The 17,152-nt window shown below is 40.2% G+C and overlaps 1 protein-coding gene across 2 annotated transcripts in view; it reads left to right on the top strand.

Annotated features, from left to right (window-relative positions):
- Positions 1–3,244: 3,244 nt before the first annotated feature.
- Positions 3,245–17,152, top strand: part of LOC137789343 (G protein-activated inward rectifier potassium channel 1-like) — a 47,619-nt gene continuing 33,711 nt past the window's right edge. Inside the window, exons 1-3 of one of the 2 annotated variants that reach the window (XM_068582807.1) lie at positions 3,245–4,151; positions 11,378–11,594; positions 12,172–14,493. In XM_068582807.1, the coding sequence (XP_068438908.1) occupies positions 3,459–4,151; positions 11,378–11,594; positions 12,172–12,845 (1,584 nt within the window). In that variant the 5' untranslated portion in view covers positions 3,245–3,458 and the 3' untranslated portion in view covers positions 12,846–14,493. Of the gene's footprint in view, positions 4,152–11,377; positions 11,595–12,171; positions 14,494–17,152 lie in introns of those variants that run through there. The other variant, XM_068582808.1, reaches the window with a different exon arrangement.

The following is a 17,152-nucleotide window of genomic DNA, read 5'->3' as shown; positions in this document are numbered from 1 at the left end:
CGCGGGGTATTGTGGGTGTTTCGCGGACGGGTCGTGAGAGGAGACAGGCGAAGGAAGGCTGCTGAGGCTCGAGAGGTTTGCCTCACCGGACAGCACAAGTAGTCCTCTGCGCTGCTGTAACGACACTCCAACGATACTGTAATTAGGGGAGACATGGCGTCGTGCAACTCTTTGTCTTTGCACGTAATTCAGGACACAAGAAAAGATAAATTAGCATTTCTCCCCAAAAAGCCTCTAAAACGTCCTGCTTTTACAATTTTATAATATAGATTTCAAAAAGCTAAGTTGTTGTAAACGCAAGTTTTATGCCTATATCGTTTCCCAGTGCTGGACTGCAGTAATACGTGTTGAGTCATGTTTAGTAATACGAATATCCGTTAGGTACATACTTGGTACTTAGAAATATTAGTCATTTAATGTCAGTGATTTCTAATCTAAAAAATGCTGGTTAGTTAGAATAGGATTTGGTTTTATCTGTCAAAGGAGTGTCTAATTGGGCCCCAGGAAGAATAGTCTTTGTTTTATGAACCTAATGGGGACCCCGATGAATAAAATAAAGTAAAATACAATGCCACAAATATCATCTTTGTTCTAGAATGTTACGAATGTATCATACAAGGATTGAATAAACTGTGGTGAAAATGTAGTCTGTATTTTGTGCTTATTATTTCACAAAATGCTATTTTTAATGTTCTTTGTTTATAAATAGGCTTTTGTCAAAGGGCCAGCACAGATTAGATAAACTCACATCCTACTGAGGCTTGTACAGATTTGGTTCACAGAGACTAAAGAGCTGTAATCCAACTTTTAACTCCAGATATCAACACAATGTGCTGATACAGATTCACAATCTGATACCAGTGTTCTCACTGATTTGACTGTTATACTCTTACTTCCCCTTCTGTTATGTTCTTCTTCTGAGAAACTTTAATAATGTCCAAACTAAACAATCATATTGAATTAAATATGCTTATACAAAGCTGTAACCTTGCTCAAAATTTTAGCTTGTTGGGCTAATGCTAATAACGACACCAAGATTAGTTTTCTACTCAACAACGGGTTACAGCCTCTCACTATCCTTAGTTAAGATCATGTTCATCATTTTAGGTAACTCGAAGTCAGCGATTGTTGAGGTACTACAAACAAACAAAAACACAATGTTGAGATAGGGGCCTGCCATGACTGAATGATAATGGAAACATCAGACTGCATAATGAAGGAACTGTCTGTAGTGTGCAATGGTCAAATTTTGCAGCTGCCATATTCATTTAAAAAAGTCAGTATCCATGCCAAAAACAATCCGGTGTGTCGGATTGTGTGTTGCATCCACACAAAAATACAGCACTACATTACAGACAATTGCCACGGAGCGCTCAGACAGCTTCACACGTTTAATTTATTTCAAAATTTGCTCCACTGTTGTAAAAATCAATTAAAGTGAGCCCTGCATTGTGACCTTATGTTGTGGCCCTGCATTGTAGAATATCCATGTGTCAAAATCTAATTTCAAGATTTTTATATTGTTTTCACACTGTGCCTATTCATAAATAACTGGGGATGGTGGGAGGCAATCTGGGCCCAATGTTTGCCCTCTTACTGTTCTATTCTTTAGATTGAATAGAAAATGTTCTGTTGGTGGGTGACCGATTCACACGTATTTGTTCAGTTGGTGATCTAAGATGTGTGTCCTTTCATTTTAAGTGTTGAAGCAGAACATTTGTGGCTTGACATAATTTGTTATTTTTCAATTGCTTACATAATAACTTTCCACTGATGCATTTTCATTAGAAGTTTTAACATCAGCAAGTATCAGTACAATTAGGATAATGTTGAGTGAGCAAAATATGTCTTAAAGCAAAACATCTTGTCTTAAATCACAAACTGAACAAACACGTGTGGTTTTCATTATCAACTTGTAGTTATCAGATTGGTGCCATGTGCCATGTGCCATGTTATTACAAATACAAGTAAACAGACCTGTCTTTTAAAGAATCATAGCATATTTCTGTTAAAAATGACACTTCAATCAGATAGCTGAGCAGCCATTCTGTTCATTGCACATCCCCAGTGTCTTCTGTTCATACAAAACACCATTATCATTATGTCAAAATCCCCAAAAAGCCAAAAGTGCATTTCCATTTTGTTTTCATTGACATTTATTTTGTATACACACACTGAACAACTCATTTCCTGCTATACTGGGCCTAATTCCAACTGAGTAGTCTTCCCTTTTCTGTTCTCCCATCAGCCTTATTTTCTTTTATTTTCAGTTAATTAAAACAGCACGGAAAGTAGGTTGTTGTATAAGAGTGAGATTATAAATCAACAATGATGAAACAACTAAAGAGGAAATCACAATGACGCAAAATTGTCCTGCAATCAAATTTGATAATCCCGCTTTCAAAGATAAAAAGGTTATATTGTAAAAATACAAAGCTGATGGTGTTGATTACAACATTAGCCTCATTGGAAAGGGAACAGTAAATATTCCATATGAAATTATGTAAGTATACAACTTTAATATTCATTATAATATTTATATCATGATAATATTAATAACAGGGTGAAACAAGGTAATTGGCTATTCAACATCCTGGACCACAGCTACAATATACCAATAAACATGTAAGTTTGTGGAGAAATTGTTTCATAGTGACTTCCTTTTGATTATTCAGTGTATACTGTTATTACAATTATTTCCTGAGGTTTATTTCCCCTGCAGTAACACTAGGGGGAACCAGATAGCTGCAAATCACCACAAATGCTTAGAATAAGGAATTGTACAGTATTGCGTTTTCCTCAAAATTGAGATAATAAGTCAACAAGAAAAAAAAAGTAAAATGAAAAAGAGAAAAAAGGATAAAAGGATGCCCAAGGTTGAGTCCACGTTAACATCATTGTTTACTCGCTCTGATGATTCTACCTTATGGGCCACATGCCAACAAAATTATAATAAAACATTTCCCTCTCTCAGCCCCCCACCCACCGTCAAAGCAGGATCATCCACCCTTGCTGAAATTCGTCTCCAGTCTTTAATTTGAGTCACTCCTGCCAGAGCGCTTCCCTTGAGCAGAAGTGCCCTGCTATTCACGCACCCAGGTCCATTGAAGCAGCTCCTGGACTTACCAAGGACACAGCCATTGAATCGAGTCTGAATGCAGCTTTTCTTTTGTAAATGTAAGGTGAACGGAGTTTTATTTCCCTCCATTGATAACAGCTGAACAAAAAGTTGGCACGTGCAGCAGACCCCTTCGCGTAAAGGAACGAGTTTGAATCATGCATTGCGCAGAATCTCTGCTCACTTAGGATTCATTTACAGGAGAGGAGCGCATCTCCACCTACAGTATGCCAGTCGCGCTCTGAATGTTACTGCATGGTTTGGGCAGGGGGTACCAAACTTGCACAAAGAGCCTGATTCTTCTCAAGTATTGACTGCCTGGCGCGAGGTGATTGACACTATGTCAGTCATACGGAGGAAATTTGGCGAGGACTACCAGGTGGTAAACACCAACCGGGACATTACTTTTTCCGCACCGGTGAAGAAAAAGAGGCAGCGGTTTGTGGAGAAGAACGGCCGCTGCAATGTCCAGCACGGTAACCTTGGCGGGGAGACCAGCCGATACATCTCCGATCTCTTCACCACGCTGGTGGATCTCAAGTGGCGCTGGAACCTACTCATCTTCATCCTCACATACACAGTCGCATGGCTGGTCATGGCTTCAATGTGGTGGGTGATCGCCTTCATCCGCGGCGACTTGAGCCACGGCGACCACGCCAACCTGAGCCAAGGCGGCCAAAACGACACCTACACCCCGTGCGTCGCACACGTGTACAACTTTCCCTCCGCGTTCCTGTTTTTCATCGAGACGGAGGCGACCATCGGGTACGGCTACCGCTACATCACAGAGAAGTGCCCGGAGGGTATCATCCTCTTCCTCTTCCAGTCGCTGATGGGGTCGATCGTGGACGCCTTTCTCATCGGCTGCATGTTCATCAAGATGTCGCAGCCGAAGAAGCGCGCGGAGACGCTGATGTTCAGCCAGGACGCGGTCATTTCGCAGCGGGACGGGAAGTTGTGCCTCATGTTCCGAGTGGGGAACCTGCGGAACAGTCACATGGTGTCTGCGCAGATCAGGTGCAAACTCATCAAGGTACGTTAACACAGTCACGGTGCGCAATGTATGGAAAATCACTATAAAAGTAGAGCCGCGCTTTGGCCAGAGTGAGCGTTTGACTCCTTGAATGCCACGTTCAAGGCTGAGACTAATTGCCAGTCACCTAATTTGTTTTGGAATTGCTCATTGTGTTTTATGAGTGCTCTTCAAGTCATGCGTTGAATTTCCATTCATCTCCTGAATTGATCGCATTCCCTGAGGGCCTCTGTGATTTGCTGGGGCTCTGGTTTTACATGAGGCTCCAACATAAGATGGGCTCTTTTAATGAGTTAACATTTACATCCGCCCCCTGCAGCACAACCTGGATTTGTCCTGGACACATTGTTTCTGCTGAGTGTGTTGCCTGGTACCTACCTCTAACTGTACACACGAGATGAATTGGCCCCCAGGGGACACAGTATGTGGGAAACTACGCTTATTGACGAAAAGCTCAATTGCCCCGATCCCTTTTATTGAGTGGAACATACTTTTTCCTTGAGGCTGATGACACAATGCCACAAATCAGAAGCTCTGAGAGCGGGCGTTGATGTACCTCTGTATGAAATGTCTGTTGGTTTCAGAGCTGGAGGAATCCTCAGGATGAAAGCAGCGGAGGCAGCTGCTAAGATAAGAGAGAACATTTTGTGTCAACTTCACAACTAAAAGAGACTGAAACTGCACTGTCGAATCACACCTGGTTGTTTATTCAGCAAATGTGTTTCTGAAGTCTTAACAACGTTTTATTATGTTCTCTGTAGACTTCGTGGCCGATAAGCTGGACAGCACTTATGATATCTTCCACGTTTAAGTCACCTATAGTTCAATCGAAAGCAGATTTTTTTTTGACAGTTGAGTATTTTATGTGCCAGCAACACATTTTCCCTGCAGCAGGAAGGTCTGGAACATGCCATCTACTTCTCTCCAGTCTAAACATTCAGTGGCTATCTGAAGGCCAGCAGTACTTTGTTGTGACAGAGTTAGTGGTGCTTTTGTCGTCTCTGCGGAGTAGCAAGATGATCTCTAGTGACAGTTCACTCTCTGAACCTGGAGGGAGAACCACCAGAAAGCATCCATGGATGTCTATCCGCTACAACTCCCTGTCTGTTATTATTAATATGGCTATATAATGCTTTGTGTTGTTCTCAGAGTTCATTCAGGCATATTTTAAATGCATTCTGTTCAGTCCTTTATCATCTGATTAGTGTAAAAGTATGAGAGAAAGAAGTCGCTTAGTTAAAAGCCACAACTCAAGGACTTATTATCTTATCTTATTATTATTTTATGTTTCAGCTTTAGTTTCAGCCAATAGTTACATAGAGATTAATATTCTCTAATAGTCGTCTTTGATGCTTTCAACCAGTGATTAAAAACAGAATGAAAGCGGTAGTATTTTCCTATAGGGAAGGCTGTCATGTTTGACCTTGGTCAAAATTGTCTGTGTGCCAATATTACAGATATCGCCATGACTCTTGTGTTATCTGCATACAACAGAAGATAACAGAATATAAAATAAAGACATATTTATACATATAAAGACAAAGTAACAGGGTGACCTCGATATACAAAACAACACATAAAACAGGCACACAATTATCCAAACTCTTTTTCAAAACCAATAGCCTCTTTTTAGCACATGGAGCCACAACACATTTGTTATTAAAGAAGAATTATTGGGATAGTTTAGATTATGGTCTTCGTTTCAAGTAAAAAGGAAGACAACTTGTAGTGTGAGTTATAACATGAAAGCTGAACAAGCTGCAGCAGCACTGTTGCGGAGTTGATGCATAACTAGTACTTTGGCTCCACTGCACCTCACTCCATCTTTACCTCCGAGGTCTTTTTTAAGAAGTAAATTAACCTGCCTGAGAACAATACAATCACTGGAGAGGAGAACGTGTGCTGTTTGAAGGGTTCTTCTCACCCATCTGTTTTTCAGGCCTTGGCTCTCTTTCATGGTCCTTATCTGGGATTTCTGCCAGTAGGTGATGATCTTTCATTAAATCACCTTTAAGCAGTTATTCATGTGTTGGGGGACGGTCAGACATCCAGGACTTTGCTAACTATCTGCTAAAAAGCATCACATTCATGTGCCGTCAATCCTTCCCCGAGGACAACCAGTAAACAGTCAAAGTGTGTGTTCCAATTTCACTTTTTCAGTGTAGCTTCATATGTTTATTGGACAGTGGGACCATATTCTAAATATATGCTACTTTATTTAAAGATCAAACCCCTATTTCTTTGAATGTGTTGTTAAGAAGGCTACAGTGTGCAGGAGACCTTGCTGCTGAATAGATGCTGTCTGCTATTGTGTCTTTTTAAGTATATGTGTTCGAGCTCATAATAATACAGCTTTGTGGCGTCAGACTACAGTGGGCTATTGTAGAGTAGATTGACTATATATCACCACGTAGGACTATACACCGTAGAATCATTGCTTTGGCTTGTGTTCAGGTAATGTACTGCTCAAGGTCAATGTCAGCTGGGTTGCCCACAAAGCTGACTGGAGAGGTGAGACATGCTGCAGTAAATCCTAATGATGGAGCTGTGTAAACGCACTCTGACATGGTAACTGCAATCTATTTTCCAGGAAAGGCATGGGTTGTAAATTCTCATGGGACCTGGATACCTGGATGAAGTTGGTCACATTCTTGATCAGCACTGAATGTAAATTGCTAAATAATTTTTTATGCAGGACTGCGTCTTTAACTTCATTTATTAAAACAGGAAACCTTTCAGGAAACTTGCTTAGATGGTGTGTATATGAGATCCTCACATACAGTAAGAACATTATAGTTAAGCATATTTTGGTGCAGTATTCTAACTCTTTTCAACTTTATTTTGTTCCCACTTTTTCATAATGATTGAGGAATTGGTGAGCACTGTTTTCGAAAAACTCACATTGCAGTATCTTTCCATTTGCTATTAAGATCAGTGTTAGCCCTGATATAGCTAAATATTTACGAAATATTTTGTAAAAACCAAAACATCCTGCACACTGCCTACTCAATTCATTAGCATTCGTGGTGCTGCTGGTGGCCTCTGATTGGTGGCATGTTTTCGTACATATGACGTCTGGGCTGACTTGCCGACATGTTTCAAATCTTCACACGATATCCTCGAATGTTATTTAATATGGAAACACAGGACTCTCAAAAATGATGTAGCAACCACACAAGTGTATGTTATGGCGAATAGATTGAATGATTTCAACATCATTTCTGAGACGCAAACTCAGTTTTAACAAAACATAATTCCTTAGTTGTTGAATGAATCCAACAGTGAGTCAGAACACGGACCTTGTGTGTTGTCAATGTTCTCTTTTCGGCTCAAGCCTTCAACTTATTTTGTAAGGACTTCAACTTCCAGGGTCGCCCAAAGCAACTTCTTTCACTTTGCAACTCTATAAAATGAGTAGGCTCGTGATTATAATCTCAAGTGATGGGTTTATGATCACATACAGCTTGTCAATAAGACTTTTTGGAGTACAAGAGGACATGTTTTGTGAAAAACTAATTAAAATCACACAATGTATATAGATGTACTGTATGTACCCAGCCTCAAAAGAACACGGAGGACCCAGGCTGTTCATGTGATGTTTTTTTATTGCAGTTTGAGAAAAATGTCCCTGAGTTAGTAGAGCCAACACTTCAATATGTGACTTGCATAACATCTGCAATTATCAACGGAAAGATTATTCTTTGGATTATTCTACATTAATAATGCATATCCACTTAAAAAGATAACTGTCCTTGAATATGAATTAATTATTATGCAGCCTTCATTAATAAATCAATAGAATGCAGTGGTGCACTGACCCCTGCAGCACTGGCAAATGTGGTTGTGAGATAAAGGAGCATGTTTACATGTGGTATGTGGGAGGAAACATACTTGTTCTAATTGGCAAATAAAAAAATGCCCCAAAAAAAAAAAACTGCGCGCAAGAGAGGGACAGATGGCTTGTGCTCATCAATGTCAACAGATGCTCGTCTCAGTAGTTTGGTCCACAGCAGGAAATAAGTGACAAGGACTAGTTGTAGCGGATATACATCCATGGATGCAGGCATGTAGCTCGATGGGCAGGCAGACATGTGAGCACGACTCGCCTCCTCGGCTACTGTTTAACTCGGTAGGACAGGCAGAAAGAGAGAAGAAGAGAACGACAGTTAAATGAGCTTGAATGGTGCTGTCGAGAGATTGGGATCAACAGCTCAGATGTGACATCTGTGTGAGCGTTACGTTTGATGTCCAGCTCAAAAGTTCAGGCTGGACACACATGGACATATATATGCACACACAAATACACAGCTGCAATAAAGACACAGGGACCAATGTGTGTACGGGGACACTGCTTTCTAACTTTCAACATCATTCTAACTGTTTGTGTGGTTCTTTGCATCGCTCTCTCTCTCTCTCACACACACAAACACACGCACACACACACACACACACACACACACACACACTCGCTGTCACTGAGGAGACCCTTGGGAGAAGGCCTGCTTTCACTCGACCTGAATCTCAGGTGGCTTGGTAAATGAAGCACTCCCTTTATATCAGGACTTCTTCCAAAGGCCATTCATTTTCTCCTTGTGGCACTGCCTGTTTAGCGGCAGTGAGAGAACACACCAAACCTTCACCTTGTTTAAACCATTCAGTGTCAAGCAGGATTCTCCTTCCTTGGCAGAGGTATAATTTTGTTGCAATGGAGCCTTGAACGGTATGGGAAGAATAACCGCTTCACTGTCATGACGAGAGCGGTCTTAAAAATGACTTCCCAGGAAATTGGTTTCCAATCTCATTAACTTGTATTAGCATTGCTGACAAATGGAACACCTGCCTGCAGTATCTCAATGACAATTTACATTTTTGAATGATTGATGGAAATAAATATATAATTACAATAGGCTTTTAAGAATGATTTCATGTGTTCCTTCCATTTGTAGGAAACGGCGGAAGCTTTTACCAAAAGCGGAGATTAATGGCAATACGAAAAAAATACACAGCAAAATTATTACACTTTTATTAAACTGTCACGTTTGCCTGTCGAAGAGATGCAACAGGGGGATGGGTAATTAACTGCACAAAAAATATAAATAATAATCAAATATAAAAATAGAATACAAAACAACATTCTGCTGAAAGAAATACAGATTTAAATGTGCATTTAAAGGAACAGTTTTCATTTTCGGGAAATATGCTTATTTACTGAAGTCGGAGGAGAAAATCCACCAAACTTTTGGTAAGAAAGCGAAGGGCAGTGTCCTTATTGTGCTTCTTTCTGTGAAGCACTCTGCTCAAGGCGCGTCTCTTTGTTTTGCAAAGTTGTATTCATGTGGCTTCAGTGGTCTTCTGACCCTGAGGATGACTGGTGTGAAGTCCACGAGGCCAGCCAGGACAGTTAATGGGTGGATGTATTTGTTGCAGGTGTTACCCTGATGGGAATGTATCTGAAGCTGTGAGAAGGGTATCATGAAACAGCTTTAAGAGGGCAATTGTCCTCTGTAATTAGACATAGATCCACATAAAATAGGATCTTGGGATTGGAGTTAAAGTGAAGAGTGAGTTAATTTAAGAGCACAAAAGCAGGCAGAGAAAGCTTTCAATCCGAAAGTCATTGTAATTGTTCAGGATTGCTTGCGTCATTCAAACAAGCAGGGGAAGGAAGAAGAGGGTGTGTCTGTGTCTTATGCCTCTGGCTTCACAGAGATACTGCTGCAAAATGATGGTGCCTAACGCACATCTCCGGCCAGCTGCTCTAGTGCTAGTTTGCCTGACCTGCGTGTTTTGTAAAATGGTAAGGGTCGGCTGAATTTCCCCAAAAATCTATTATGGCATTTAACAGGATGGAATATTTATTTGCCTCTGAGACTCGGGTTAGTCAACAAAAAGATCTTGCACAGGCGTGGATGGATTTTTCGGTAAAACTACAAAGAAATCAATATTTTGACATTTTCTTGACATGATACTTGGCAGAACATTCACCCAGGAGAAAGACTAAAAGGTGCTCCTAGGACCTTGATGTTCTTCTTGGTACACTTGCTGTTAGACTTGCAGGGTAAAGGTGATATTGAGGGTGTAAAAACAATAGCATTAATAACATTTATACTTTGGAACACTAATCTTTTCCTCTCATTGCCAGTACATTATAGCACTTTAAAACCCTAGCCTATAGCCTCTAAGGCAAGTGTCATTAGATTATGGAGAAGACACTCGTGCTCGCTCTTGGGAAACTAAGCTCAATCAAATAAAGTACTCTTTTAGCTGTTAAATTAAAACATGGAATTAGGGAAAAGCCTAAACTCAATGAGCTTTAAGAACTACTTTTCCTGTCAATTGCAAGCCTCTTACTGCAGTGGACAGGTAAGGAGTGAATGATTTACAAAGGATGTGTTTGTTCAAAAATGTGTTTGTTTCACCCTGAGGTCCAAAAATAAAAGCCCAGCTCCAACTCCTTATAAGTCTACTATCAAGACAAGTTCAAAATAAATGCACATGTTTTAATTCAAATAGTGCTCCTGCCGCCTCATGGTAACTTGTATGCAGAGTAGTCTCCCTGGCCCATTGAGTGAAGAGCCACTCGGCCCACAGATGGCAAACAAACTGTCATTTGTATTCACAGAGAGGTTGAGGAAAGAAGGGTGTGACATTTCACAAGAAGATGTCTGTGCCCACATATCCCTGGCTTGGTGAGGGAATATGCCCCCCATCATGCTGGATCATGATCGCGACGGGTGCCCCCTCAATATGAATACAGGAAGCCTATGTCGCATGTCTACCAAAAGCCAGAGAGGCAGATTTGGTGAACAGACGCCAGGGGAAATAATATGAAATGTCGAAAACAAAAGCTGTAAAAAGCCACAACACCTGCCTGTCTTTTAACCCTCTAAACCCCAAGCAGTTTAGGGGGGAATTTGCTCCTGTCATATTTTTCTCTCCGTGGCCTTGATTTGCACTGCAATATGTAAGTCCTGCACCTCTATGGAAACAGCACAACCATGGCTAGAAGTAGAGAGAACTCAAGCATGTCTTTTGTGCAGTATAACACAGTTACAATGCCATGAATCATAAAAAAAAAGAAACAACAACAAGTTAAATTTATTTAACAAAAATTGGAAAACAATGACATTTAGCTATTTAAGTTATCTATTTAAGTATATATCTTTAATGATCCTAATTAACATGAATGGAAACATAATTTATGTCCTGATCCTTTGTGTTTCCAGTCTCGGCAGACCCCAGAGGGCGAGTTCCTGCCCCTGGACCAGTGTGAGCTGGACGTGGGTTTTGGGACAGGGGCGGACCAGCTCTTCTTGGTGTCGCCTCTAACCATCTGCCATGAGATCAACACCAAGAGCCCGTTCTTTGATCTGTCGCAGCGCTCACTCGTGAACGAGCAGTTTGAGATTGTTGTCATTCTAGAGGGCATCGTGGAAACCACTGGTTAGAGCAAACTATGATTTTTATATATATTTTCTCCTAATAACTTTGAATGCAATACAAATACATTGTTATTATGTATGTATATATAATACTGCTATTGTGGATTCTTTACTGTATTATTACTGTTTTACTGTTGATTTATGTTACTTGTTTTTTTATTTTATTTTACTATGTGTCCCTTGCTGCTGTAATCCTCAAATTTCCCCACTGCAGAAATAATGATGGATTATTTTATATTATCTTACCTTAATAAACTTCCTTTTCCAAATCATGTATGTCATCATCACTAAGCCTGTGGCATAGAGCATTTCTCAGTAATATCTAATACAATATTTAATTTCATGTTCTTTAATTATTCAATAGCACAAGCTCTTTTCTGTCTCTGTCATAATTATCTTTTTATATCGCTTTCTGTCTTTTCCTGTCTTTTTCCCATTCTCCACTTTTCATCTCTGTTCTTGATTGTCTTTCCATTTTCATTTTTTTCCAAAATTTTCCTCCAAATGTCAGTGTTTTCTCTTTTTTCTTGTCTGTTTTTTAAAAATATTTTTCAGCATATATGTCTCTGTTCTCACAGGTATGACATGCCAAGCGAGGACATCTTACACTGAAGACGAAGTTTTGTGGGGCCATCGTTTCCTCCCTGTCATGTCGCTGGAGGAGGGCTTTTTCAGAGTCGACTACTCCCAGTTCCACAACCACTTTGAGGTGAATACGCCTCCTTACAGCGTTAAAGAGCAGGAAGAGAAGTCCTCGTTGACTTCCCCCAACTCTCTCTCGGTCGCAGCCACCCCTTCCTCCCCTCAGTTGGGTAACGGTAGCCGCGGAGGCCGCAGGGAAAGACTACTGTCGGCTGACTATGCAGACCACGCAGAGGACCAACCCTGCAGATTGCCTAGCAAACTCCAGCGCATGAGCTCCACCAAGGAGGAGCTCCACTGGAGGGGATTGAAGACAGGGCCAGCCTTGCCTGGGGGGAAGGCCTTCAGCACAGGAGACCTTCCACTTAGTATTCAGAGGCTGAGGTCAAGCTCCATCCCGGTTGTGAGGCCAGGACAACTGGATGAGCAGGTCCAGCTGCTGTCCTTGGATGGACATGCCCAGGAGGATGAGCTGGAGAAACACAGGCGGCCAGTTGCCATTAGCACCATCACTGCTTCAACCCCAACCCAGATTCAGATCCCCTTGGTAGGGAGTCGGCCAGAAGACAACCTGCCAGCCAAATTGCGCAGAATGAATGCTGACCGCTGACTTCTGCAGACCACCTTTAAGACTTTTGAAAATTGAATCGGGCTTCATGGGCATTGCATTCAAATAAAGACTACTGTGATATAAGTTAAATCTTTTTCTGCTGATTTTGGCCAGTATTTTATCTTTACTTACGGGCTCTCTACTAAGTTGTCTATTGCCACAAAAATAAGGACAACGCCAATAAGCCATCCATCCGCTCATACTGTGAGTCATTTTTGATAGATCACCATCTGTGCCCCCCCACTGACATCTAACACTTCTGCCCTTGTGCTTGTTTCTTTCACTTGTGTTCATAGAGTTTCATCAAAGACTTTATTATGTCAATCAACTTTTTATCACTTACTTTTTTTTTTATCAAGCACCAAAGTGGCAGTCCGAACTAAGGCTGACCTTAATTGACCATTTGCTAGACCTCTTGTCCTATCATAGCTTAGCAACTGTAAGCTCTGACAGGTCGGTCCAGCGTAGGATTCCTCCACATGCCTCGAGCAGCATATGTGGGGCTTTAGTAAGACTTGAGACTCATTAAAAGCAGAGTGGCGCAAAGTTTGTCCTTAATAATTTTCTATGGGACACGAGCAAATTGATTCACTAGAGAGTTGTGGGTTTATTGCTGATGCAGGACTAATCAGCGATGCAAAAAAATGCAAGGTTTGAAAATTTGCTTGGTCACTCAGTGGATCTTCTCCGTAGGAGAGATCCCTCTGCATTTAAACATGGTTGATGGTGGTGTCTTTCTTTTAACCTTTCACAAGAGCAAAAGTGTGAGGAATAGATAAAACAGTGTTTATATCCTCTAAAGTAAGCAGCAAAAGTTACAACATGTTCACTATCATTACCTCCAAAACCAATGAGCATTATAATAACTGATTATCTACAGTAGTTTGTGGGGTTACAGGCCATATAAAAAAGGACCCCTAACAACTAGCACAGCAACTGTGTTGTATTTCCACAACATGTGGAAGATGATTTGAGTGTAGGCTAACTTCAGAAGGCTAACTGGTGAGGATGATGACATTTTATGCAGACATATTAGCTTTAGCCTCTGTATTTTAGCACAATATCATATATGTAGCCATTAAGTGTATATTTATGACCCCTTTTATATCATTTTAGAAAGAGGCAGCAGAAAATATTTCAAATCAGTTTAAAGCAAACTTGTTAATTAGCTAGCTAGCTAGCAACTGTAAGTACCATTGAGTTTGCCAGCTAAAGAACAGCTGGCAAACTCAATGGTTGCTGACTAGAAAATTAGAAATCTTCCTTTCTTACCACTGTGAGAAATAATACAAACACTTTTGAGTGGTAAACTGCGTATGCGCCATGTGAGTTTGACAGGCGTATCAACAGACACTAAGATAGACTGGGCTTAGCTAACGGTCAGTAAACCTGAAATGGGTAAAATAAATCAGAATTTATCAATTGTACTGAATATTTGCTCATTTGATTTGTATGTTTACTACTTTACAATTTTAACTATTTTTACTTGTGGCTGCAGTGTTTGCATTGGCCGATATTCATGTGACAAAATGTAAGACAGATCAATTTGGGACTTTTTCATCGAGAACTGATTAATTAAAATGGAAAAATAAATATTTGGAAATGCAGGGTTGACATCAGGGCACACATGTATTAATGGTACTATAAAGTCAAGATAAAACTTCACACTGCAAGTGCTGAATAATAAATGGTTTGAAATCAGAAGTGTGTCTGTGAGTATATTCTTTTTCCATATAGAAATGTTTATCTTTTCTGTTGGATAGGGTCCAGCATTTCAACATCCTGTGGCATTTCAGCCTGCAAAATGCACCAGCAGCTTGTCACCTGCTGCGATGGTTAAACCAACGTTCATTAATTATAGATGCATTAAATGTGATTGCAAGTCTATTTTGAAGCACATTTCAGGAGGGTAAGAGTTTAGAGAGGAAACTCCAGATCAAATTCTCTTGTGGTATTCAAACAGTGGCTGGTAAGTTCACTTGAAACCAAAGCCCTGAACCTTCCTCTGACTGCAGCTCCAGCTAATCATTTTCGTTTTCCTGTTGCTGACAGAAGAAATGTGTTCACCGGCCTGGCCAGTGGCACTGGTTTGGGGTCAGTGGTTAGTTTTATCTTGATAATGGTTCTCAAGAAGAGGATATCCAGAGCTAATTAGTCAAACTGCAAAGAATAACATGAAACTGAATATTTTGTTGTAATTGTGTAACACGTTGACATTGCAAAATGACCTCTGTCGGGCTTAAGATACAATTAACTCAGATAAATGAGGGGGGAAAGAATAAATCACAGACCATTCTTCACACAGACATAATACTGTATAATTATGGATTTAGCTGTTGATACAAATCTGTTTAGCTCAGGCCTCTATCATTACATTGTGCTTGAGAGATGGGTTAATCTAATTTTCACTTCAATTGTACTTCCTTGGTGGAATAAAGGTCATTACATGTGTAGAATAAGAAGAAAAAAACATGTTTGTGAGCCTGGACTATTTTCACATATCAATCAGGCCATGCTGAATGTTCTGAAATGGATGAACTGGAGTGTTGTTATGTTATTGTTATGTTTATTACTTGGAGCACCTTAATAAAGTTATATCCATTAAAAAACAATGTATCAGTACTGTATGCTACTATGTTTCACATAAACTAATCCACATATTGTTTTTGTGAAGGAAAAAAAACTAAGTTCAGGCGTCAGGTAAAACAATATAATATAATATCATGCTGTAAGGCTCTGCAGCTTTTGTTTTAAAATGTTTATTATCCGTAAATCAAACAATGGGTGCTTCTCGTTTAATGTTATCTCTGCTGAGTCAACACACATGTAGTCATGATTGGGTCTTCCATCCTGTCTTTTGTTTGAGGAAGTAACCTATTTAAATTAGCATATGGCACCTGTTCACCTTAATGATACATGAATTAATGTTTTAACACCTGAACTTACATAACTTACATGTGTTTCAGAAAGATTTTGGTTCATGCTCAACACTTCCTGCAAATCAAAAACATTTTCCACACGTATATACAGTATGTTCCCTAAGAAGTTGCAATATTCAGAGAAAAAAATGATCTGCCCTGTAGTCTGCTGTGTATTACGTCATTGCTCTGCTGATAATGTAGTATTATCCCCTTCAGAGCTTGATCAGAGGTGGAGAACCGAAACTAACAGAAAACACTGAGCCGTGAGCTCTCTCCTCTGACTAAGCGCACTGTGCTGTTTCTGATTCATCCAGAATGTGCTCCAATATCATATCACCTATACTCACTGACATCATTTGCACACGCTGTTGGGCACTTATCTAAAGCAAGCGTGCAAAATATTTGCTTAACACACTGCCGAAAATAATGGAGGAACGAACAAGTTCACTAATTAGGGAATTGGATCACTCTGCGTTACACATTAGGCGACCGCTAACGACGTCACAAACACACACACATGCAAACACTCAAGACTATTAAAAAGCTACCATTCACTCAAGGAAAACATGTTGAGTGTAATCAATATTAAAAAGAAGTGTGTAGCAAAATTGGCAGATGGTCATTTTTCTACCTTTTAAAGACACTTATTCACAAACCTTTACCGTCCAAACCCATTAATTATCAATGTGCCCTTTGTTTACAACTCCAGTTAGGCTCCTTCATGTCGGCAAGAGTTTGAATCATTGTCATGTATAACCTAAAGTTACATTTGTATGCCACCAGAGATGCAGATGTGAGTGCATAGCGTGACTCTGTGGGCTGTGTATGCCTGCATGTTTATCTGTGTGCATAGGGAAACACAGCGAGCGAGCGCAGCAATCAGATCACACATCTATATTGACCAGATGCTCATCCATAGTCAATGAGCACAGAAAACTGTCGCTTCTCTATAGTACGGCGCCTTTAGCTTGGTGAGCCGGGTTTTTCATGGAAATTAAGAGATAATCTGGTTTGTGGATTCAGCTTTGTTGTGTTTTGACCTCTTGACATGGATACAGTCACTGACAGGTACCAGCAGCTATAAATAAATCTGTATGAGCTAATATCACTTTGAAAAAGTAAAGCAAGTTTGCTCCAACCACTGAACAAGCTGGAGTGGGTGTTTCCCTGGACATAATGCACAGCAGATTTTTGTTCCCGAATATGAAAAAAAATGTGTCTTCAAAACAGACATAAATAAGTCGGGGATAAAACTTTAATCTTTGAAATAGAAAAAAAAAATGTCCACACGCTATTTTATTTAGCATGTGTCCCAATGGTCATGAGAGAACCAAACAGATTTTTTAGGTTTCATTTTGATCCCTATGAGAGAGCCAGCCTTATTTA

This window comes from Clinocottus analis, unplaced genomic scaffold (genome assembly GCF_023055335.1).
Source record: "Clinocottus analis isolate CAN_PGR_092001 unplaced genomic scaffold, fCliAna1.0.p SCAF_19, whole genome shotgun sequence".
NCBI classification, from domain to species: domain Eukaryota; kingdom Metazoa; phylum Chordata; class Actinopteri; order Perciformes; family Cottidae; genus Clinocottus; species Clinocottus analis.
This window is presented reverse-complemented; position numbering and strand designations above follow the sequence as displayed.